General features: G+C 38.5%; 1 protein-coding gene across 2 annotated transcripts in view; it reads right to left on the bottom strand.

Moving 5' to 3' along the window:
* LOC129767231 (protein king tubby 2) overlaps window positions 1–25,492 on the bottom strand; it is a 98,680-nt gene that overhangs the window by 13,155 nt on the left and 60,033 nt on the right. For both annotated transcript variants that reach the window (XM_055767902.1, XM_055767903.1), the window contains exons 2-5: window positions 13,451–13,721; window positions 5,513–5,914; window positions 5,250–5,440; window positions 5,049–5,183 (exon numbers count right to left, since the gene is read on the bottom strand). In XM_055767902.1, the coding sequence (XP_055623877.1) occupies window positions 5,049–5,183; window positions 5,250–5,440; window positions 5,513–5,914; window positions 13,451–13,721 (999 nt within the window). The remainder of the gene's footprint in view (window positions 1–5,048; window positions 5,184–5,249; window positions 5,441–5,512; window positions 5,915–13,450; window positions 13,722–25,492) is intronic.

The raw sequence follows: 25,492 nt of genomic DNA on the forward strand, positions 1-25,492 counted from the left end.
ATGAATCGAATTTTAATCAATAGTACGAAAAAATCATGAGAAAAGTTGGCTTCGTCTTCTAGTTGAATTTATTCATCAACCTTACTCAAACAGCAACACAATAAACTAATATGAGCTACGTTTCTGAGTTCTTTATTATGCTTCGATATAACGCGAAATTTGATACAACGTACAATTTTGAAAGTAAAATGTACGTTATGTCGAAGTTACCCTGTACTATCTTTTTCGATCGATGCAACATGGCCTGGTTGACCAGCACTTTTCCAATTTTGATGAAGTCAAAAACCGGCCGATTAAATTGCCAGAAAGATGAGAAAAAGTTGTGACTAGCGATGGGCAATACTCTGTATATTAAATTTGTAACCATTTTTGCAGAATAAAGCATTAATTTTTGAAAAAAATATGGATATGGAAATATACAAAATATGGAAATGGATTTTTGTCTGTCTTTTTGTTTGTTTTTCTGATTCTTATGGATTCGGAAATTACTGAACCGATTGACGTTAAAATTTGTGTGTAGGGGTTTTACGGGCCGGCGAAGGTTTTTTTTCAAAGGGCCTGGCCGGGTAAGGGAGTAAAAGGTGCTCCCAAACCAAATCACCAGCTGTATGGCAAATATTGTATAGGATATTAAATAAGAAATTTTGGCGGTTTATTTATTTTATTTGGAGCTATAATGCAAAACGTTCTTTTTCGTTTATTTCACGCCATCCTTAAAAGCCTCGAAATAAAAATTTGAAAAAAATATTGGATGTGCATCTCACTACGGTGTATCAAGAAAAATTATCAAGAAAAAATTTCATCAAAAAAAGAAGTACTAAAAAAAATATTGAAATATTGAAAAAAATGTGTGATTTATAGATTCAGTATGTACTACCGTTCTGAATCATATTTCGGACAGCATCATATTTCGGACACTTTGTTCTTGAAATGCTTAATGCACAGATGATATAACTATAAAGTTAATATCACAATTGCTTCTTTAGAGTAATCCCTTGGTTTCACTATCATTGCATATGAGAACTACATTTGAATTATAACATACTCGGCAAAAGTCTGACAACACTACTAATTATCGTTTGTGTTTGACGTTTGCTTAGCGTGAGCACGTAGAATTTACCCGTTCATCAATAATTAAATTTCTCCCGTGTTTCATCAGTTCTCATAATCGTTAACAGTTTACTGTGATTGCTTGATAAGTGTTTCGAGGTTGATTATAAAATATAATCAAGTGTAATGTAATTTTCGTCCAAAAAACTACAGAATAAAGTGTCCGAAATTTGAATTCAATCTGTCTGAAATTTGATTCAGTGTCCGAAGTTTGATTCTTATTCGCTTCATTTGAAAAGCATTTTATTCGATGATTGTTTTATGTTTTCAATCAAATAGGTACCAAAGTGGGAAGCTTTCCTACGGCTTTTCTAGATATGTGTGATTTTTTTCAGTGTAGCGCAGCACAAAAAAAATTATATTTCCAAAGGGTCTGGCTGGGAAAAGGAATAAAATGTCCTCCAAACCAAATCACCAGCTGTATGGAAAATATTGTATAGGGTACTAAATAAAACATTTTGGCAGTAGTACCATATGTTTTAGTCCTTATATGGTTCACCATAGGATCTATGGTGAAAAATGCACCTTTTCGTTTTTTACACGCCATTCTCAATAGCTTTGTGTCAAAAATATGAAAAAATACTGAAAGTACATCTTACTAACTTACTGTATCGATATACTATACTTCAAACAATTATTTCATCAAAAAATCTAATAATTAAAAAAATTTAAATACGCAGTACAAAAAAATTTTATATATTTTCTGACATTTCGAAATTTTGAAAAAAAATATAACTTTGAGATCCACTTCTGCTCTAATTTTTATTTAAATGCGTTGGTATGTGTCTTTTTTTCTACATGTGGCGTAATTTTTCCTGAATTTTTAAGAGCATTGCGATACACAAAAATAATTTTCTTCATCGTCTGCATTATAATTTTTATTTTCTCGAAATTGATTATTTTTTTTGTATTCGTGGTTTTTAATTGTAACCTAAAATAAAAAAAAATAAAAATAAGTGGGATTTTTTTAAGTGTTCTTCTCTTTAATCCGAATGATCTTTCCGCAACGACTTTATTTTTTTCTCTCAGTTTCTATCGTACTGCAGACTCCTATGAATTTGTAAACCATCTAAATCCAATGTAAAGATATTCTCATATATTTTAAGATAAGAGAAAAAAAACTTTGTGCAGCGCAATGCTCTAAATATACCGACAAAATTTAGACATATGAAAAACAAAATTAAAAAAATATTAGAGCAGTAATGGGTCTCTAAATTCGAAATAACTTAAAATGCCCAAAGGCCAAAAAACATTTTTTTTTTCGCGCAATCCTCTTCAAAATTCAAGAAAAAATTACGCTACATGTGGAAAAAACAACACATACGAACGCATTTAAATGAAAATTAGAGTAAAATTAGGTCTCAAAGTAATATTTTTTTTTCAAAATTTCGATATGCCTGAAAATATATATAATTTTTTGTACCGCGAAAAACACTCTAAAAATTCAGAAAAAAATCACATATACCTAAAATAGACGTAGGAAGTTGGATACAAACTAGAGTAATACTGCATCTCAAAATAAAAAAAAATTAATTTAAAATAAAAATTAAAATTAATATAATTTTTTTTAGTATTTGATTTTTTGTACTGCCATTCAAATGAAACACAAATTTCTGAATATCCCGAGAACTTATGAAGTAAAGGGGTAAGCACAAAACTCGAGGAAGGAATCGTCATATCCGAGATGTAATAATTTTATTATATTACAAGAAAATACAATACAAATACACTGAAGTCGTTTTTTACGCGGTTTTTTATACGCGGCTTTTTTACGCGGTTTTTGGAATTTACGCGGATTTAGGAATTTACGCGGTTTTTTTACGAGGATTTCCAAATTTACGCGGTTTTTTTAACGCGGCTCGCATTAACCGCGTAAAAATTCAATATGCTAATTGATGTGACATTTCACGAAATAAGTTTGTATTGTACCACTGATTAGCTGAGAATTAAAAGAAGATACAGATAGCATGATTATAGCATACAAAAAAATTGAGGTAATCAATTGTTAGAGTATGGGTTGCATTTTAAACTACTAATTCACAGTTTGTTAGATTTTTACACGGATTAGAAGAAGAGAATTAAAAGAAGATACAGATAGCATGATTGTGGCATACAAAAAAATTGAGGTAATCAATTGTTAGAGTATGGGTTGCATTTTAAACTACTAATTCACTGTTTGTCGAATTTTGGTATTTACGCGGTTTTTGTTTACACGGCACGTATCCCCCGCGTAAAAAGCGACTCTAGTGTAGAAGAAAATTTTGAGTAAAAGGAAATTGTAAAGGGTCAATTAGAAGATCAATCAATCAAAAGTTCTGCGATTGGACCAATGAACGTTCGCTTAGCAAGTGAATATTTGAAGGTATTGATATACATTTTTTTTTAAATTCGATTTTGGATGGAACGAAGTTTGCCGAGTTAGCTAGTGTATCATAAAGTCCTGGAGTAGATGGCATCCCTCCATCCCTTTTGTAATGTTGTGCAAGTTCGCTTGCTTCCCCGATTTCCTGTCTATATTCACAGTTTACTAATCAACAGGCTCAATCAAAGAAATTGTATTCGGTAGCGGCATATGCTCTGAACAAAAAAAAATTCCAAAATTTCATTCTCCACTTTCGCACCAAATCAGCTATATATACTTAAAAAGCTATCTAGGGCTGGAAAAAACACCCTGAAAAATATGAATATTGAATTATTTTCTCTAATTATCTTATCATCACTCGACGAAGAATGCCGATAAGGCAACTAATAGGCATCTCAAATCAGCTCGAAATCAGTTATATTGATTCACTCCAGCTTAGGCCTGCGTGCATTCACGCATACGAAGTTTTTTAAGACATGTTATTTTCTTACTTCCTCTCCCTCGGGTTTCAATGTGATGTGTCTATGAAAAATATTCCACAATTTCCTATCCAAACGCTTGATTCCACTTATATTTAGTACAAACCTAAGAAGTGTAATCCGATAGCTGCTTCATCTTCTCAGAAAAGATAATACCCTGTCACGTGGTTTGTTGTCTAGCGAAGATAAAAATATGCTATTAACCTAATCTCATTTCCACGATACTCACTTCATTATCCCAAAATAATTTTTGTCTCTGGCGGAGAATACTTCTGGATCCATCAATAATTCACAGTAATCTTCAATGTTGGAGCGCATCTCGAGCCTCCCTAGTCGGCTTATTTTTTTCATTCACCACACCCACATTTGCTATCATTAGCCATACCATGCCACAGATTGACTTTCGACTCGCACCGCCACCGGTTTAGGAATCCCAGTGGGAGTAACAAATTAGTAACGGATATTGTGATTTACACACGCCCACTCACAATCACCGCAATCAGTGACCCGAAGCGGATACCAGATACCAGACTCCCCCTTCCCACGCACCACTCGTAATAAACGAAGCCGAGCACTACCCCAAGAAAGGATTATGTGATCCTTTCCACAGAGCGCACTCGTATGTGCCGTGCTTTGCCCAGCTTCTCTGTTTCTTTTTCTACGATAAGCGACCCGTAGCAGCTGAAACCTGTACTGGATATGCTGTACTAATCCTATCACAGCGCACGCAGCATGGGGGGGGAGGGTGGTGCACTCGATATACAATATGTATATTGAATGAATTTGGACTTTTAAAGCAACCGCAGACATGCCGTCAGTGTCAATGTTGCCATATTTTTAATTCCAAGGATACGCTGCGGGGAAAATAAAGCTACACTGTTGCTGACAGTAGAATGTGGAACGGTTCTTTTATGGATTGCGTGCGATACTTTCTCGAAGCCCCATCGGGCACGTGCGAAGGGGAAGCACGCAGAAGTGATAAATTTCTCGGCACGCTATCGACACCGCCGTCAAAACCACGACGCCATGCGGCATACGATGTATGCCGGGTTCTCTGCTGTGTGAAAAATTATGTGAGGAAATTCCGCGCCACCCACCTTGGACTTCCAACTGTCGAGCAATCCCTGCTGATTATCGGCCGAACAAATTTTCACCCTCTGATCGTCTTCAGTCATTCCTGGCAGCAGCACAGTCATATTGCGGGGTCCTTTGAAGCCCAGAATGTTAGTGTCCTAAAAGCAACGAACCAGATTACTCAATCGTATCAAGCAAGAATTACGTTTAGCGTTTGTACTCACGTAGATGACTACCGCCAGGTCTAATCGCGGGTTCACGGCATCGTCCTTCTTACCATTGTCGTACACAAAAAACGTCGTACCGAACACATTGGACCGAAGTTTCCCCACGAACCCGTCTGCTTGTCGCGACAAATCGGTCGGATCACAGCTGATAATGTAGTTCGAGGTTTTGCTCTTTTTACGCTTGCGACCTGTGAACGAAAACAAGAGTCGATAGCTAAATACCACCTAATTCAAGCGGGATGATTCAATCGACAACAAACCAGCCAAACAAAATATCCTCTTGCCATAGTCCCGCTCCAGGTGCAGATAGTAAATCGGGAACAACCCCCGGTCCATACCCTTCCGATCCCGGGTGATTCGACACTTGTAAAGCACACTCTGGGGCGCCGGTTGCGTCACCCACTGCTCCACCGGTCCGCTGACGTCCCCCTCGATATCGTTGTGTCCACTCGCTTGCGGCGACGAATGTTCCATACTCTTGAGATTTCCGCTGCTTCCCTCCCTGTTGTGGCTGTTGTTATTCAGGGCAGGTGAAATCGGTGCCGAGTGAGCCAGGTGCTCGCTGTGTCGATCGAAACTGTTCGAGGAGGGAAGAATGTCCACCGGGGTGCTCTCCTCGTCCTCGCTGTCCTGCGAAGAGGGGGTCATCTTTTCCAGGGGTGCTGAAAATAGGAGGGGACGGGGAAGATTTGGTGTGAGTACCGGAATAAGAAGCCTTCATGACAAATCGAACAAAAACTTTTTTCAATATAAAAAAAACATCGAGGAATTAAACGGTAAACCTCATTCACTCCTTCTCTCAAAACGTTTACGATGTAGGGGAAAAGGGAGGAATTTAGACCACCTATGCAAATCGCACAATATTTCCAAACCAATACGGTCTAAATCAAAAACGTCACATTGTAAACTGAGCTACACTTGTTTTATCTCAATCAATAATGTTTAATCATTATATCGAGCTTCAAACTACCAAATATATCATAAAATAAAAGAGATGAGTTTTGGACATAAAAATTTTATGCAGGGTGATTTGGACCGTATGTGGGGTGATTTGGTCCAGTGTGTATTTCATCGAAAAAAACATATTTATGTTTATGTAAAGTATTTTGGAATAATGTCACAATCAGTAACAGTGTTCTGTGATCGGTACGAGATGTCTTGGTCAGATTCCAGACCAGAAAAATTGGATTGACACCATCTCGAATTCTGCATGAATCTTTTCACTGTTGTTCGAGCATTTTCAAACACTTTCATTGTCGGTCAAAGAAAATCCGTTCTTGATGGCCTGAGTTGCTCTTTCAAGTTCCTCCTTCTTCCAACGTTTTCTGTCCATTCTCTTTTTGTAATTCCGTGACATCTGGAATCAATTAGATCAAAGAAAAGCCTCAAACCTGTAGGACCAATTCACTCCACAGAAACGTGTCCATGTAACCCCACACAACATGAAAAATTTAAAATGCAATCAATTTCATTTATTGTTATCAAACTCACAGTTTCACTGCATCAAATTGTTCCTCTTCTGTAGGCGAACAGAACTTTACTGCACAATACACGAAAAGTTTATCAGCGGGAAAAACCTTAAAATCACGATCGAAAAACTCACATTTTTTGACAATGAAAGTGCTTGTTGTGTTCATGCTACCGTTTCCTTCCACCTGTCGAATTTTACCAAAGTTTTTTACGTTAGCTACATACGGTTCAATAATAGAAGAAAATGACATTTAAAAAAATCCAAGATGAGCCGTACTTTTTGAGATAAAGGGGTGGTCCAAATCACCCCGTATGTCCAACTCTCAATTTTATTTTCACTTCCAATTCACCTGCTATTCGATTTGTTTTTTGTTTTGTTTCTGTTTATCTCCCTTCTACTCTATTCTTCCTACCTATCAACGGTGTCAATTCCCACTAGACCGGCTTTTGCCCCAAACAATGTGACCAAATCAGTGGGTTTCTTTACAGGCTGGAATAATCCAAAAACATTTCGTCCCAAAACAAATGATTGTCGCCATCTGTCGATCAGTACTTGATTTCTTCTTCTTCTTCTTAAATGGCACTAACGTTTTTATGGGAACTTCGCCATCTCAACGTAGTATTACTTGCGTCATTTTCAATAGTACTTAGTTGAGATTTCTATGCCTAATAACACGCCTTGAATGTATTCTGAAATGCAACCTCTAGAATACGCGTGACCACAGTGCAAGTCGGAGAAAATTTTTTTGACGAAAAACTCCCCCGACCAGAACGGGAATCGAACCCGAACCTCCGGCATGTTAGGTGTGACGCTAACCACTCGGCCACAAGAGCACCAGTGCTTGATTTATGTAGTGTAAATCTTTTCTAGCAGATTATCAATGTACGATGAGAACTTAGATTTTCAATCAATATGATCTATTCGCTTGGATCCATCAGTTTCATTTGCCTTTTCTTTAGATAACATCAGCCTGAGCTTGTCATTATCGGAACTATGAAATGAATTCCATTCATTTCTATTGTTTCCTTCCAATTTGGAAAGTAAAAGCTTTAATTAAAAAATTTAATTATCATTGTCAAAGAGATTCATTTCGAATGCAAAAGGATGTCCACAGCCGTATCATTTAACCATGGATTGTCCCGGATCGTCTTCCAAAAAGGTGTTATTAACATAGGAGCGAAGAGCGAAGACAACGATTCTTCTTTTTTCTTTCTTCTTTCTTCTTTCTTCTTTCTTCTTTCTTCTTTCTTCTTTCTTCTTTCTTCTTTCTTCTTTCTTCTTTCTTCTTCTTTCTTCTTCTTTCTTCTTCTTCTTCTTTCTTCTTCTTTCTTCTTCTTTCTTCTTCTTTCTTCTTCTTTCTTCTTCTTTCTTCTTCTTTCTTCTTCTTTCTTCTTCTTTCTTCTTCTTTCTTCTTCTTTCTTCTTCTTTCTTCTTCTTTCTTCTTCTTTCTTCTCTTCTTTCTTCTTCTTTCTTCTTCTTTCTTCTTCTTTCTTCTTCTTTCTTCTTCTTTCTTCTTCTTTCTTCTTCTTTCTTCTTCTTTCTTCTTCTTTCTTCTTCTTTCTTTCTTTCTTCTTCTTTCTTCTTCTTTCTTCTTCTTTCTTCTTCTTTCTTCTTCTTTCTTCTTCTTTCTTCTTCTTTCTTTCTTCTTTCTTCTTCTTTCTTCTTTCTTTCTTCTTCTTTCTTCTTCTTTCTTCTTCTTTCTTCTTCTTTCTTCTTCTTTCTTCTTCTTTCTTCTTCTTTCTTCTTCTTTCTTCTTCTTTCTTCTTCTTTCTTCTTCTTTCTTCTTCTTTCTTCTTCTTTCTTCTTCTTTCTTCTTCTTTCTTCTTCTTTCTTCTTCTTTCTTCTTCTTTCTTCTTCTTTCTTCTTCTTTCTTCTTCTTTCTTCTTCTTTCTTCTTCTTTCTTCTTCTTTCTTCTTCCTTCTTCTTATCACTTCGAATTTTACTATAGAATATATCGAAGTTTGGAAAAACAAAATGGGTGTCCATTGTCTGCATTGTCAACATAGGACAACGAATTTAAAATATCTGGTAGCACTGACAAGAGCCTAGGAATGCATCGAATATGTTGACGTTAGTTGACGTTAGACTTTCCGAGATCTCGCACAGCACGCAAAAGAGACCGTGTGCTTTGCGTTATCCAGTTGGGAGCTGTTTGCGAGCGAGGTAGAAGGCAGCCGAGCGAGCAGACTTCCTGTGCGCGCTGAAGTTCCAAGAGACGAGTATCGATTTTCTCTTCCTCACAGCCCTTCCATGTGCAAGCGATGAGACCGGGCTTTAGCACGCGAGCTTGGGATCGGGTCTTTCTCTTTTTTCTTTCTCTTTCGTAAAATATTGAGAGGCCAAATTTCGTTTCTCGTTTCTCGAAAATAAAGCGCGCACAGGAAGTCTGGTTGACGTAGAACTACGCTGTTATTTTGTTCAAGTCGGATATTATTTCAGAATGCTGCGAAATCGAAAACATCTAGACAACTAGTACAACGAAAACCAACCAGCACCAAACAAGCGTTCAATATACCATGCATACAGAGCCATACATTGGTGGCTTGAAGTGACTAAGAATATAAACACATCTCATCATTTTGCGCTACTCTCAACAGAGGCGCTTCTGTTGCATTACTTTCATATGCTCGAGATAAGCGCAGCTGAAAGTTTTGCTACCGGCAAGCGAAACCCAATCACATACAAAATTCTAGAACGACATTTACTTTTTTGGTGACTAAATAAACGAAATAAATTGTGTCTATTAGTCTCCATAACCTCGAAAAGAATTGCTATCAAGGTTAGCGTAAATACCACATCATTGAAGACAATTTTGCGATTAGCAAACGAACCCAAATTACTCTCAACATTCCAGCGAGACATTCACATTTAGGTTTAGCTTGATATCCCTCAAATAATTATGTGGCACACAACCTTAACGCCTGCTTCGGCATAGCATCAGTTCGATGCATTGATATCATGTCAAAGGCACCAACGAAAAAACGAGCGATGTTAACTACTTCGAATAAAGATAAAGTCTAAATGTTTGCGTCATCATCCACCAGTCGAGCCCTTTCATTTGATACCCAAATTGATGGGGCTTTGAAAAAAAAATGGCAAATATGGTGGTGGCCATTTTGGATTTGAATTTTTCATAAATAACTGTGTTCTACTAATCAAGCCCTTTCATGTGATACCCATATTGATGGAGTTATGAAAAAATATATATGGCGCCATCTTGGATTTGCATTTTTCATAAATAACTGTATTCTACTAGTCAAGCCCTTTCATTTGATACCCATATTGATGGGGTTGTGAAATAAATATATTAGGCTGTCAAAAAAGTCTTGCGGTATTTCCGCGAGGTGTCGTTGTAAGCGCGTAGTTCTAGTTGTATTCATTGTATCGAGTCATACTATAGCTTGTTGGAAATGTATTTTTGCGCGCTATAATATAGTCCTTGACAGTGTTTTGTTTGGTTAAGTCGTTCGTGAGTTATAGTGTCGCGAATATGGAGCAAAATAAAGAGAAAATCCGACATAAAGGGTGTGTCACATCAAATTGCATCACGGAAAAAACGCTGTAGAAATTCGCCCAGTAGACCGATCCTTTTGAAAATTTTAGACAGTAAAATAAAAACTATTAAACAATATTTGGCATTTTCTTTTCATTCATACTTCGAGCCCAAGCCCGTATGCTCGCACCTTCCTCTTTACCCCGTCCATAAGGTTCTGTACAACGTCAGGTTGTAGTTTTTTTGAACAGAAACCCATTTTCTCTTGAAGTCCGCCTCCGATTTGACAACTTTTGGGTTCTTCCGGAGGGCCTGCTTCATAATCGCCCAATATCTCTCTATTGGGCGAAGCTCCGGCGCGTTGGGCGGGTTCATTTCCTTTGGCACGAAGGTGACCCCGTTGGCTTTGTACCACTCCGCAACGTCCTTTGAATAGTGGCACGAAGCGAGATCCGGCCAGAAGATGGTCGGGCCCTCGTGCTGCTTCAATAGTGGTAGTAAGCGCTTCTGTAGGCACTCCTTAAGGTAAACCTGCCCGTTTACCGTGCCGGTCATCACGAAGGGGGCGCTCCGCTTTCCGCAAGAGCAGATCGCTTGCCACACCATGTACTTTTTAGCAAACTTGGATAGTTTCTGCTTGCGAATCTTCTCCGGAACGCTGAATTTGTCCTCTGCGGAGAAGAACAACAGGCCCGGCAGCTGACGAAAGTCCGCTTTGACGTAGGTTTCGTCGTCCATTACCAGGCAATGCGGCTTCGTCAGCATTTCGGTGTACAGCTTCCGGGCTCGCGTCTTCCCCACCATGTTTTGCCTTTCGTCGCGGTTAGGAGCCTTCTGAACCTTGTATGTACGCAGGCCCTCCCGCTGCTTGGTCCGCTGGACGAATGAACTTGACAAATTCAGCTTATTGGCGACATCCCGGACCGAACTTCTCGGATCACGTCTAAACTGCTTAACTACGCGCTTGTGATCTTTTTCACTGACGGAGCATCCATATTTGCCGTTCTTCACCTTCCGGTCGATGGTTAGGTTCTCGAAGTATCGTTTTAGTACTCTGCTGACCGTGGATTGGACGATTCCCAGCATCTTACCGATGTCCCGTTGTGACAACTCCGGATTCTCGAAATGAGTGCGCAGGATTAATTCACGACGCTCTTTTTCGTTCGACGACATTTTTCCAAATTTACGAAAAATTGACAGTGAAGCATGGCCAACGTGATCTATACACTCTTATCTGATTATAAGCGAAAGCTGAAGATATAATTCCTAAAAATTAAATTTCTACAGCGTTTTTTCCGTGCTTCCCTATGGGCAAACGCTCAATTCGGACCTGTACTGCCAACAACTGGATATTGATGGGATTGTGAAAAAATATGTAATCCACCATTTTGTAGTGGCCGCCATCTTGAATTTGCAGTTTTCATAAATAACTGTATACTAATAATCAGGCCCTTTCATTTGATACCCATATAGATTGTGTTGTGAATAAAATATGTAATCCGCCATTTTGTAGTAGCCGCCATCTTGGATTTGCATTTTTCATAAATAACTTCATTCTACTAGTCAATCCCTTTTATTTGATACCCATATTGATGGGATTGTTAAAAAAAATATGTAATCCGCCATTTTGTAGTTGCCACCATCTTGGATTTGCATTTTTCATAAATAACTGTGTTCTACTAGTCAAGCGCTTTCATTTGATACCTATATTGGCTATTCAATATGGAATTATTATACAAATTATTCAAAATTTCCGAAAATCTAAAATAAAATACTCCGGATAATCGAATCTAAAATTCCGGATAATCGAGGAATAGAAATGGGAATAGGAATAGGAATAGTTTTTTTTCAATTTAAGATAATTAAATCAGTATGCTAACTAAAAAAAAAAAAGAGAAATTCAAACTTTGGTTGTAATCTAACCAAATTTTAAATTTTTCTTGGAAAGTTTATTGATTTCCTATCAGCTTTCCCGACCGTAAAATTTTTATAAGACAACTTTCCAACAATTTTTTTTTTTGGAGAAGTCAATGATTGTGGTTAGGTCCTTTTAATAATGAATTCGCAACTGCAGATTGCCATATGTTAATGAGTATGTTAATGTAAAACCATTTAAACCATTAATGTAAACCATTTTTCAACTGGGTTTCAACTGGGAACTGTGTTAAGAATTCCGGAAACAATTATTTTTGCTCTATTTTCATTATTTGTTAACATAATAAAGAACTCGTTTTGTGTCACATACTACAAAACAAACTACAAAACGTGTCATACACTGCAAAAATAATGACGTTGAAATATAATAACTATCATCGCCCACGATTTGCACAATCCTAGGGAGGACCCTGAAATACCCGATATTCGTGGTCACTGGTCGGAGCATATTCGCTGCAGCGAATAAATAAGATGTTCTTCACAGAATCCATACATCAGTATCCCAATGAATATTGATAGCCCATTGTAAGAAGGCACAAGAAGCATTCAATCAAGACTTCGCTGAACCGTTCCTCCCTTCAATTGGACGGATAACGTTAGCAAAGTTGCACGACTGAATAATGCAGAAGTAATTTATTACTTTCCCAGAGCTTGGGAAATTAAATGGAAAAAGAATACGCACTATTTCGGTGCTATCAATCAATCGATTCGGAGATCTGTGTAAATTTTTGTTCAATTCAAGTTACATCTAATATAATCAAAAGGTCCTTCGCATGTGACGTGTACTAAGTTCAGCAGTTAAAATCGTTCAACAAAGCTTCTATCGTGCTTCAGGGCTTCAACTTCTACACGGCGTGAGTGCGCTAGCATGAGCATTCGTTTGGTGTAAACATTTGCCACAGATCCCTTGAATGCAATTTTCATGTTGTGTACCAAAGGGTATAAGATGGTGCACAAAATCAACATAATCATGTCAGGCACACTACAACAAGTGTACACAACGCCATTAACCGTTTATTGTTATAAAATCAGTGAATGTATATCATGTATACAATTAATCCCCCCTTGACTTTGTCTGTTTGACAGATCATAATTCAACTGTCGTATAATAATCCTTTGCTAAAAGCACTCAACAAACATCGTGTGGAAGCATTGTTTACGTCAAATCACGAGTAGGACCAGGCGACCCCACCGTTTGTCGAGACAACAATTCGCACCCAACCGCTAATGCGCTATCACACACTTGCCACAAACACGCATACACACACACACTTGATGTTCATCTCACGCCAGACTTACCATCACTGTACGGGGATGTTGGCGTCGTCGTGATTGACGTGCTTCCTCCTATCGTTGTCGCGTTGTTCGGAACTGCCGTCGTCACTGGGGAGCTGATAATCTGATCTGGATTACCGGGCGACATCATAAACTGCATGGGTCCATCGTACGCGTGCACCTCCCGACCGTTCCGGTTGCCCACCGACATTGGTCTCACCAGCTGCAAATCACTCGCCTGGACCATCCCAGGCGTTGCCCGTTTCTGTCGTATGTATGCTTCCATTAGTTGTCGCTGCGGATAAGGAGAGAAAAACAACATGAGAAGACAACGATTAGCTAACAACAATCTCGCGATAATCGCGATCGCGACTATCCATCGCAAATATTTATGCGCCCAATTAGTGGGCCAGAGTGCAGAGATGGTGTGAAACAAACAGTTTGCCGAACAAGATCCAAATGTTTGCCCACGGTTCGAATGGTTAGACAAAGAACAAAGCAGCGAGAGCGAACAAAAAAAAAGTTTAAATTTATGACACTATACAAATTTGCCACGAAAAATCTAGAAGCCATTCGGCGAACGTCAGCAATATGGCAAACATTTGATAAACCCTCCAATACAACGGCTAAATATTATTTATAAAGCGTGTTTAAATTCCAAGGTATAGGGGTGTAGACGGGTCGAACCGTTGTTCAACCAATCTGATCCGTGTCTATCGATTTGAATCTAATTTCTCCCTGCCCAATCGTTTCGCTTTAATCAACATGGATAACAATTATCCGAGCGTTTTGTTTCAATAACCGAATACCATCATTATGTTGAAAAGGGAAACCAATACAATCTCTCCCTCGGGCTGGCTATCATTTTGATATTAACACAATAGAGCATGATATTAAAACAGGCCAAACTTGACCGAACACGATGAATCGGTATCATGAGCCGGAAACCCCACGCGTTTGATAGTCATCTGGATAGATTCCTAAACCCCCCAAAAGCCATGCAGGTTTTTTTCCGGTCATCGCGCGAAAGGGTTTATCGTTTTGACAGATTATTTTATTTCTCTACACCCCCATTATCATGCTAAATCCTACACACCCCCCATAAGGTGCTTTTGTCTATCCGTTTTCACTGCGGGTTCGCATAATGCGGATGTCCTTCCAGCGGTCATGTACACGGTATTGATTTTATTTTTTCCCCTCGACTCAACACCCCACAACCTACCTCCCGCCGTAAACCAGCGAACGGACCTGCGAGGTGAAGTGGTCTAACGCAGATCCTTATCCATTGCGCCCACATAATTAGGAGGTGAAAGAGGTTAGCCAGTTCATTTCAAAATTTCTGCCGTTTCTACCCTGGCAGACGATGTTTTGTGTGACCAATACAACCAGACACAATTATCGTCAAAGATGGCGAGGAATGTGAAAGTGAAACCGATGAAGGTAGAATATAAAATAATTAATGGGGATATTTCGTCTTTTCTACTTATTTCGAACTGTGTCTGGAAACTGAATCTGAGAATTTGGAACATTTTCATCTCTGATGCTTCACGATAATTGAATTGTTGTGCCTTTTTGAACAGATTTATTTATAAATACATACTGGATAACTTGGTATTAGAACTAATTTTTGATTAATTCACATAGAATAAAATTTAAATTAACTTTTAGTAAAATTGGTAATCTGCACACCAAACGTCCTCTTCTAACATAACATTGAAAAATTAGTTCTCAAGGTTTTTGAGATGTCGAGACCAAAGAAACCATAGGTTTTAAAATGATTTTGTGAAAAACTGCGACTTTTCTACATTAGATTCTCCTAAACACCACCAACACCAACGTATTTAAAAAAAATTCCAAGGCAATGATTGGACCCTTTGCAGATCTCAAAAATGTTTATCGATTGTACGATTATTATCTGTTTAAAATATGATAATCAACAATGAAATGATAAGCCCTCTTTTGTACAACTTCTATGTATGCAACATTGACAATTGCCTTACACAAAATTGCAGCCCAAGACAACTTGCAGATGATGGAGTGGTGTTTATCGTAGGATCAAATGAACTCGATCTGCAAGGAGCCTCACAAGATACTTTAAACAATTTTTCAACCTGGGTCATTGTTCTAGGGATTGAGTTCTCCACGTAGATAATAGAGATGGTCGTCTTTTCTAGGAAGCATAGACCAGCAAAACCAAAGCTTCAACTTTTGGGTAAACCGATCACTCATGCTATGTCATTCAAGTATCTTGGGGTCTGGTTCGACTCCAAATGTACTGGGGGGCCCATTGTGGGTATCTAAGTAAAAAATGCCAAAAAAGAATAAATTTTCTCCGTACAATAACCATCTGGTGGGGAGCTCATCCCGAAGATCTTATAATGTTGTATCGAACAACTATTATATAACAACTATATATAATTTTCAGCACCTCCGACAGTCTTCAGGTTTCCTTGCTCAGTGTATATTGCTGAATTGGCAGCGATACACTGGGCATTGGACAGCATCGCCTCACGACCTGTTGAACACTATTACATTGTAACGGATAGCCATGTCGAAGCTATCCGTTCAGTGAAGCCGGAAAAGCACTCGCCGTACTTCCTCGAGAGAATACGAGAAATTTTGAGTGCTTTATCCAGACGCTGTTAGGTCATTACCTTTGTCTGGGTCCCTTCACATTGCTCAATTCCGGGTAATAAGAGGGCTGACTCATTAGCAAAAATATTTATCAGCGTCGAATCGCCTTCAATGAATTTTTATTCTTTAGTCCGTAAAAAATATCATCGCTAACTGGCAACACAAGTGGAATGGAGATGAATTGGGCCGGTGGTTCCACTCGATTATCCCTAAGGTTAACCTCAAAGCATGGTTCAAAAGTCTGGACTTGAGCCGGGACTTTATTCGCACCTTCTATCGACTCACGTCCAATGACTGTTCGTTAGATGCGCTACTCTTTCGTTTCAATCTTGCCAGCAACAATCTCTGTGTTTGTGGCCAAGGTTACCACGGCATCGAGCACGTTGTTTGGTCGTGCGAGATGTATCTTGTCGCCAGATCTAATTTAGAAAACTCCCTTCGGGCCCGAGGAAGACAACCTTGGCTCGGTTAGACCTTGATTACATGTCCCAAATATATGTTTTCCTTAAAGCTATCGACCTTCGTGTGTGATTGGTCCTATATCCTTACACCCTCCTTTTCCTCCTTTGCCAGCAATTTGTCCCCTTTTATGAACAGTAGAATAAGTTTAAATGTAAATACATAGATTAGATAGGTTTAAGAACTGTGTGAGCTCAACAACTTTGTTACAATTCCCTTATATCCCATCCTTTTCCTGATAAAAATATGTCACCCTTCTAAACTCGAGTCGACCGCGAGTAATCGGTTTTCCATCTTATTAACAATATAATTGAGGAAAATTGTTTATGGATATATATAGTGTATATATATAGTTAAGAATTCGGCTACTTTATTATTTATTTACCATCTTTGATCACAAACCACACAGACTATTTAGACATTCTTAATTCTATCTTTAAAAACTAGTTTACTTATGTTGAAATCAAAAATATCATGCATATCGTTAAAAAGCCTACAGCATCTATCTAGCGGATTGTTATATCCGTATGTAGTACGGTGTTCTTGAACTCTGAAAGTGCTTCGGAGTTGGCGGTTCGGAACGTGAATATTTATATTTTGCAGTATGCTGCCGCAGTCGATGTTGTTGCTTAGTACGTCGTAGATGAACAGTCTTTGCAGAAAACTACGCCGGCTCGACAGAGTTTGAAGTCCGATGAGCGCGCATCGATGTTCGTAAGGCGGTATATTGTCGAGATTTGTCCATGGGAGCCGCCGTAACGCATTTCCTATGAAACGTTTCTGGATTTTTTTCGATACGCGTTACGTGCACACTCTGATACGGGGCCCAGATTTGCACTCCATACTCTAGCACGCGTCGAACCAGAGAACAGTACAGTGACTTCATGGCATGTACGTCGTCAAATTGCGCTGTGTTTCTTCTGGAGTTTGCTTTAGTGACTGTCATCGATATGTGCTCGTTGAATCTCAATTTTCTGTCTAAAAGTAGCCCAAGATTCTTGATAGAGCCTACTCTCACAAGCGGTGATTTATTCTTCGAATATTCGAACGTGACCGGTGTTCGACTTCGGCTGAAGGGGATGATTTTGCATTTGGCTGGGTTTGCCAACATTCCGTTCATCTTACACCACGATGACAGGCGTTCATTATCAGCTTTCAGAGCCAGGCAATCAACCGTCGTCTTGATAATGTGGTAGAGTTTTAGGTCATCTGCATACTAGAGCTTGCAGCAGCTTAGGTGGTCGCATACATCGTTTAAAAAAAAGTATAAAGATGAGAGGACCAAGGTGACTACCCTGAGGAACCCCGGACGGTAGGTGAAACGAATTCGATGTGGCATCGTGAACCTTCACGAAAGCTTTCCTGGACGAAAGGTACGATTTTATCCAGCGAACAATCCACGAAGGAAGACCGAGGCGGCTCAGTTTTGTGATAGCCAAACCATGCGGCACTTTGTCGAACGCCTTGGATAAGTCGATATACACGGCATCAACTTGTCGACGCTTCTCGATGGCACCAACCAGAGTGTTAGTGAAGGTCATCAGATTGGTAATGGTGGAGCGTTTCTTCATAAACCCGTGCTGAAATTCCGAGAATAACGGCTCCTTTAAACTTATGTAACTGACGGAATCACATGTTTAAAAGGATTATAAAATACACCATCTATTGGTGTCAATGCGCCCCTCATTCGAACTAACTTTTAATCGATCACCAGATGATTATTTCGCACGTATTCAGACCTTTCCTGGATTATAACACTTACAAATATTGTAAACATCATTCTTGCACACCATTTGTATCAGATTTACATAGCTAAACCATTGAATTAAGGGGGTATTCTAGTGTAGAGACACGAATTTCAGACGTTTCTCCGAGCTCCGTAAAAATAAAAGAAAGAATATTTTTACTATCCATTATATCATTATTTGTTCATCTATCTTTTAACAAAAAAAACAAAAATTGTACGAAGAAAAAATATTCATAACGAGATTAGTTATGCGCTGATGAATTGAGAGGGTTAAAAAAAAGTGGTGCCATGGCGTACACGATTCCAGACCTTCTGATTATCTGAAACAAAAAAATCGAACAGGTTCTGTATCAGTAAAGATTCCGATATCGCATGAACCTCGAACAAGTCAAAAACATCTTTTTTGACAAAATGGCTGTCGTTTGAAAAACAAAATGCGGTTTAAAAAGTTTTTTTCTTACTTTTCCAGATTTTGTAAAAAATAGTAAAATTTATAAAATCATTTTTAGATTGTAGATTGTATCCATATAAATACGACATGAATCGGTTCAGTAGAACTTGAGATATCGTGTACGCCAGTTTGAAAAAAACTAGTTTCGAGAAAAACGCGTTTGAAGTTCATTGTTATGGCCGTACCAGGTTAGATATCGCATCATCAAAATGACTCTAACTCGGTAAATAATAGGATTATCGATAAGTCCTTTCTAGGGTATATTCTTGAATGCCTAAACTACAGAAATATGAAGAAAAAAAATTGATTTTTTTTCAAATTTCTAAACTAGAATACTCCCTTAACGCATTTTGATGAACTCATTTCTGATCATGAGTTGCTCAATTCAATAATGTGGTTTTGTCCACATGATTTCTATGGCAACAGCTTGGCGCGCTGCAGTTCGTTTATTGTGTCCTTCGCGCATAGCAGAAATGAAGTTTCTCTATGGTGAGTGTGTTAAGGAGAACACTTCTAAAATGCCCAAGAAAATGCAATATTCTGAAGAAAGCCTAAATTATGAATGGATCAATATGATGACAGTAAACCCAAGCAACGATAAATGCAACATCTACTTGAGAATTCGAATGTTTTCATTCAAAAATGGTGATTCCTAAAGCCGCACAAACCATGACCATTTTTTGGGCGAACCATGATCAAAGGTGGTCAAAACAGGAAAATCGTGAAAAAACATAAAAATTTGAATAATTTCAACACCTTATGGTAGTATTAGCAACTAGAGACTTGGGGCTTTTCAACAAACCCAAACTCGTATCGATCATATGTGATTTTCATGAAAAAAATCGATTTGCATTTACTAGTTGCGTAAAAACACCCCAAATCGGACAAACCAAGTTCATTTACCCTATTTAAGAATGAAACAAAATTTGAAAATAAACTAAAGGATTTTTTTTCCACATTAATTACCCACAAATACGACGAATATTAGCAGACTGCATATCGCGAGTTTAAAAGATGCAAATGAAGCATGAACCGAACCCAAAAATCGTCCGTTGAAATCCAAACTGAAATCAGTTCTTCCGTAGTCGTTATAAATATATTTTGATTATTGTTGAATTTCAAAGACTCAAGATTAAAGATTATCTATTGAAGTTAAGTCTCAGTCTCAAGGAAGGTTGCTGACTACTCGCTGGTTGTGGCGAAACAAAAATGAAGACAATGAGGACTTCTGGCTAGGACTGAAGAATGGACTCATTGGAATCGTGGGTGGTGATGGCGATGGCACCTTCAACGCTTCGCCGCCGATCATTGTGGGAGGAGAAGATGCTTTTTCAGTCGAAGTCGTTGGTATGCCTCAAGTGTCCAAGAGAATGCTTAACGATAAAGTTTTCTGTGAGCATGGATTGAGCTGTATGGTGTAGACGACTCCACACGTTTTACATCATTGGACCTGGTTCCCAAATTCAAGCGTTTATAGAGTACAACTTGACGTTCACTAGTTCACTACAGTCAAAGGATCGCAATTCGGATGGCTTGGTAGATGTACTACATGGACCGGAGAGCCCTGGATTTTGTAATGAATACAATCGTTTCGTGCACAAAGCTGTGTTTATTCCTCAACATAGTTTCCTTCGAGGGCAATACACTTGGTATAGCGAGTTTCCAACATTTCGATTCCCTTTCTGTAGTTGGAAACGTCTAAATTTTCGAAATATACCTCTGTTTCTGCGATGACTTCCTCATTCGATGCGAATCTCTTTCCCCGGAGCCACCGCTTGAGGTTTGGAAGCATAAAGTAGTCGCTGGGGGTCAAGTCTGGAGAATATGGTGGAGGAACAACCAATTGGAATCGTAATTGATCCAACTTGACCATCGCTTTCAAGTACGTATGCGACGGTGCGTTGTTGTGATGGTACAGATTTTTTTTTCTCGCCATATAGGGACGTTTTTTCTTTATTTCGACTTTCAGTTTGTCCAATAATGCATAATACTCTCCGGTAATTGTTTTTCCCTTCTGCAGGTAATCGATGGCATAATCTTCCATGCGCATCCCAAAAAACGAAGCCTAAAACCTTCCCAGCCAACCATTGGTCTTTTGGCCGCTTTGGCCGGCTTTCGTAGCTTATCAGCCACTCTGCAGACTGCCTATTGGACTCAGAAGTGTGGTAATGAATACACGTTTCTTCCATTGTCACAAACCGTCGAAAGAAGTCCATTCGATTACGCTTCAACAACGTCAAACCGGTTGTTGAATCATCAACACGCCGCTGTTTCTGGTCGACGGTCAGCAAACGCGGCACCCATCGCGCTGATAGCTTTTTCATATCCAAATTTCGTGCAAAATGTATCCCACTAGTTCTTTTAAAATGCCTACGGCCTCAGTAACTTCACTTTACGATCGTTCAAAACGTGTCGATGCACTTGTTTTACGATTTCTTGATTCGTAGCCTCTTTCATGAAATCATCAAATCTTATTCAAATCTTTTTTCAAATTATCTATTGACCTTCCAGAGCGAGGTGCATCTGCGGTGTTTGTACAGCCCATTTTAAATTCATTAAACCATCGATAAACTGTTGTTCTCGAAGGAAAAGAAATGGAATAGCATTTCATCAACCCCTGCATTGATTGTTCAGGAGATTACCCATCAAAAAACAATGTTTGATCAAAATACAATATTCCTCTTATTCCATTTTCCATACGAATGCTCAGGTAGTGACACTTGAACAACTGTAGTTTGTGAACAAATAAACGAAATGTCATGAAACTTCACACATAAGCTAGTGACAGATGAACCACTCGAAATGAATCTTGTTCATTTTTAGTAACGCCATCTGTTGAAAAATCCCGGGAAATCATAACATCTCTAACATAGCAAAAAAATGCGTTACGCTATATTTGAACGACCGCTTATTGACCAAATGTCTGTGTATTCATAAATTACGTAGAACATACTGAGGAACGAAATATGAATGAATTCTACCTTAAAATTGGACAACTGTCAACGCATGAAAAGGGTACGTCAAACTGATATGATCCCATGCTCTTGGGATAAGGGGAGCATCGAAATAAATTTTTCTTCCTTGTCTGAATTTAAACTGATTCAAGTGCTATGATGGATGATAACCACTCTAAAAACATTCAAGGCGTGTTTTTCGGCATAGAAATATCAACTAAGTACTACTAATAAAAATGACGCTAGTAATACCTTTCGTTGAGAAGGCAAAAGTTCCACTGGAAACTGGGAACAAGAAGATGGATGAAACAGATGGATTAGGTAGTTTCAATAACAGACGAATAAAATATGTGAAGTGGTATTATCATCCACTGGGTCATACAGGAAAGCAAGCAATTCCAGAATAACTTTGGTACTGGAGAAAAAATCTGGGAAATCTGTGCGAAATCCAATAAAACTATATTCTGTAACTACAGATTCCTGGCTTGAAAAATTATAAGAGCGCTGTCCAAGACACGACCGCATAGTTGAAGTAAGATTACGAAATTATTGTTCGGCGAGAACAATAACTATAGAAATTTGAGAATGAACTCTTCAGAAAAACAATTTTTCGCAGCATAACAGTTTTCCTTCGAGGACACTACTCTCCCCGTTGGGAAATACCTTTACCAATACCATTCCGCTTGAAATGTGCTGCACTTTGACTCTACTTTTAATAATCAAATTGTACTTCGGGTATTACAATAAAAAGCATACAAATTTTAAGTCCCTGTGAAGGAGCGATTGGTTGGTTGGAAAAAATGGTTCTTAGTGTCACAGCTGTAACAACTATAGCGGTATTTTTTTCAGTTGACATACGCATGGTCACAATGTATTATATATTTGTTCCATCCTCATTACACATTTCTAATAAACAAAACATTAAAACATAAGGTTTAAAATTTCAATATACATTTCGCAACGCATAAAAGCCAACAACAATGTTTGCATGTGATGCGAAAATACTCAAGTACTCTCCACCAGACGACATAGAAACCGACGCGTGCTATCATTTCATCAAGTTCCACGTTAGGTTTGAAGTTGCGAACAAAATTGCAGTACGATTTGATGTTGACTGTTCGCTGGTAGGAGTAATAGTAATAGAACTTGATGCGCTCTGCTCATATGCTCAGATCGTTTCAACTAGCTGCCATCGGATGGAATAAGGTTGCAATATCTCCTCTCTTCACAGTGTCCGTTCACATGTTACAGTGTTTTTTCGCTGAATATGACCCATTTCATGAGGTTATGCACCAAAGAATCAAATTTCGTATCAAGTTTTAGCAGAAAATTTATAATGTTATCTGAAGAAACACTAGTTATCATATGAATTCGTCGAAACGAATTTAATTTTCATGGACATACTTTTGAAAAGGGGGTGTTTTAAAAACTACATCATTATATTTAAAATATTTTAAGTGTTCGCTGTTTTTATGTTCCTTGAGATATCTCTGCTCATACTTAACCAAGCTTCAATGATTATACCATACCATTGAAAGGATAATTAAATACTTGTTTGAACTGCAGGGGGTAGACCTATGTTTCCTTTTTTTAAATATGAGAAACAAGCGTTTGAAAACAGGTATTTTGATGTATTGTCACAACACAAAAAATTGAGCTTTTTTCAATTAATCGGAGCTTGAGCTTGAGCTTGGGTAGACTGTACAATTCGTAGTTGCTCTCCGTGATTGACCTGAACCTACCAAATTGCACAAAGAGCACACAGAATGACGCTTGGGACTAGCGAATCATTCTCGTTGTGCAATTTTCGGTGATTCGAGCTTTAAATGGTCAATAACGACGCCGACGACGACGCCAATTTGACAATTTTTGTCTTACAACCATGTTAGTAATATGTAACCGATTACTCGCGGTTGGCTCGAGGTTAGTATTACAAAGACTAACCTCGAGCCAACCGCGAGTAATTGGTTACATATTACTAACATAGTTGTAAGACAAAAATTGTCAAAATATTAGACTCCCGGCCCCGTCAGGCAAACGCCACATGTGCCTTAATAAAATATATATTTTGGAAAAAAAACGACGCCGGCCACGTCCTTACAGTCACCAGGGGAAGGGAAGGAATGTTAGTATGATATTCGCCGCCCGAAGGCCAGAAGGGTCGCCTCTATAGCGTAGTTCCCTAGCGTTTATCATGGAAGGGATAGTTGTTAGTGGGAATGATTAAGAAAAATTGAGATTCATCGTGGTAGGTGATGTGATTATGTAAATGCAGCAATTGACCTCTCAACAAAACGAAAATCTCATGTGTTACAACACGCGTCAGAGATTATCTTTAGGTATCCTAAGAAGGAAAACCTGTAAAATTGTTACATTTTATATAATATATTATATTAAATATTATAGTATTCATCGCATGTACTATTCATTGAAATTCAATCGCGTTGGCGGAGATTCAATAGTGGGAAACCTGAGAAGGTATCCGAGAAAACTCCTCCAAGGCCAACCGATCCGGCGATATGTTCCGTTATTCATCACACCTACTCTGAGCCTGATCACGAACATCACCTCACGGTGAAAACGAGATGAAGAGTATATAACCTTGCATACAAATAATATCGCCCTCACTGCGAAGAGACGCTCGTAATGAGGCCCTCTGAATCACACTTCCATCGCGAAGACGGAGGGTTATTTTTTGGAAACCTGAGAAGGTCACCGAGAAAACCTCCCTAGTAACAATCGTCCCGGCGATTTATTCTATTATTCACCGCGTGTACGCTTGTTCCCCGATCCTATTGGTTCCAGAGGAGTCCTGCCGGTCACCACCCCAGGCCTTTCCGCAAAGACATCCCTCGCCGTCGCGATTAGTAATCTAATTGCGAAGTCGGAGAGCCTTCCGCGGGAAACCAACCGGGAGAGCCTCTCCAAACAATTTTAGGGTATAATTTAGGAATCACACCTTCCGATTTTTGAAATTTTTCTTTTTTGATAAAAATTTAATTCTTGGTTTTTAAATGTTTGAATTTCACATGTTTTCGAATTTCATATTTTTTGAATTTAGATTGTAGTTTTCAGATTGAGTTTATATTTTTGATAGATATTGTGACTGGCATCTCACTTGTTTCGAGCTCTGTAGGTTGGTCGGCTCATATGCAGTTTTCACCATGCGAGATAAAAATACGTAAACATCACTAATAAAACCGTCCTCGCATTTTTAACGAACAACCGCGCAAAAAGAAGGAGGTTAACACAGATATCACTGTTTTGCAACGAATATTATCCCACAGTAACCTCAAAAGCGAGTGTATACGAAACACAATCCGAACACGAAGCTTATTTGCACTAGAGATGGGCAAAACAGTTCACCTTGATGAACAGTTCACTCACTAACCGTTCATCTAAGTGAATCAGTTTTTTTGAACCGTTCTTTCGCTCTTTCGTTCAGCGGTATTAAGAACAACATAGAATGTTGGCTGGAACCCAACATCAATAGACAGCTATTTATTGATGTCGTTGGATTGGATAGTGTACGTATGGGATTCATATTTTTGAAATTTAGTGGGGAAAGATAAGCTAATTCATTAAAAGTCATACAAACAAACACGATAACACGTACACGCAATAGGCCAAACAATGAATTGAAAGCAACGAAAAAACTTTTTTCTCAACATGCCCTCACTATAAAATTTTATGTTTACCTAATCCATTAATCGCCCCAGCTTCCCCCAGATTTTTTCTGATAATCAGAAAGTATATGATTGTTACGCGGAATTGAAAGAATACATGAAATTGAAAATATATAGTTTTGCTTTTAAAACGAG

Source organism: Toxorhynchites rutilus, chromosome 2, assembly GCF_029784135.1.
Source record: "Toxorhynchites rutilus septentrionalis strain SRP chromosome 2, ASM2978413v1, whole genome shotgun sequence".
In the NCBI taxonomy this organism is placed as follows: Eukaryota; Metazoa; Arthropoda; class Insecta; order Diptera; family Culicidae; genus Toxorhynchites; species Toxorhynchites rutilus.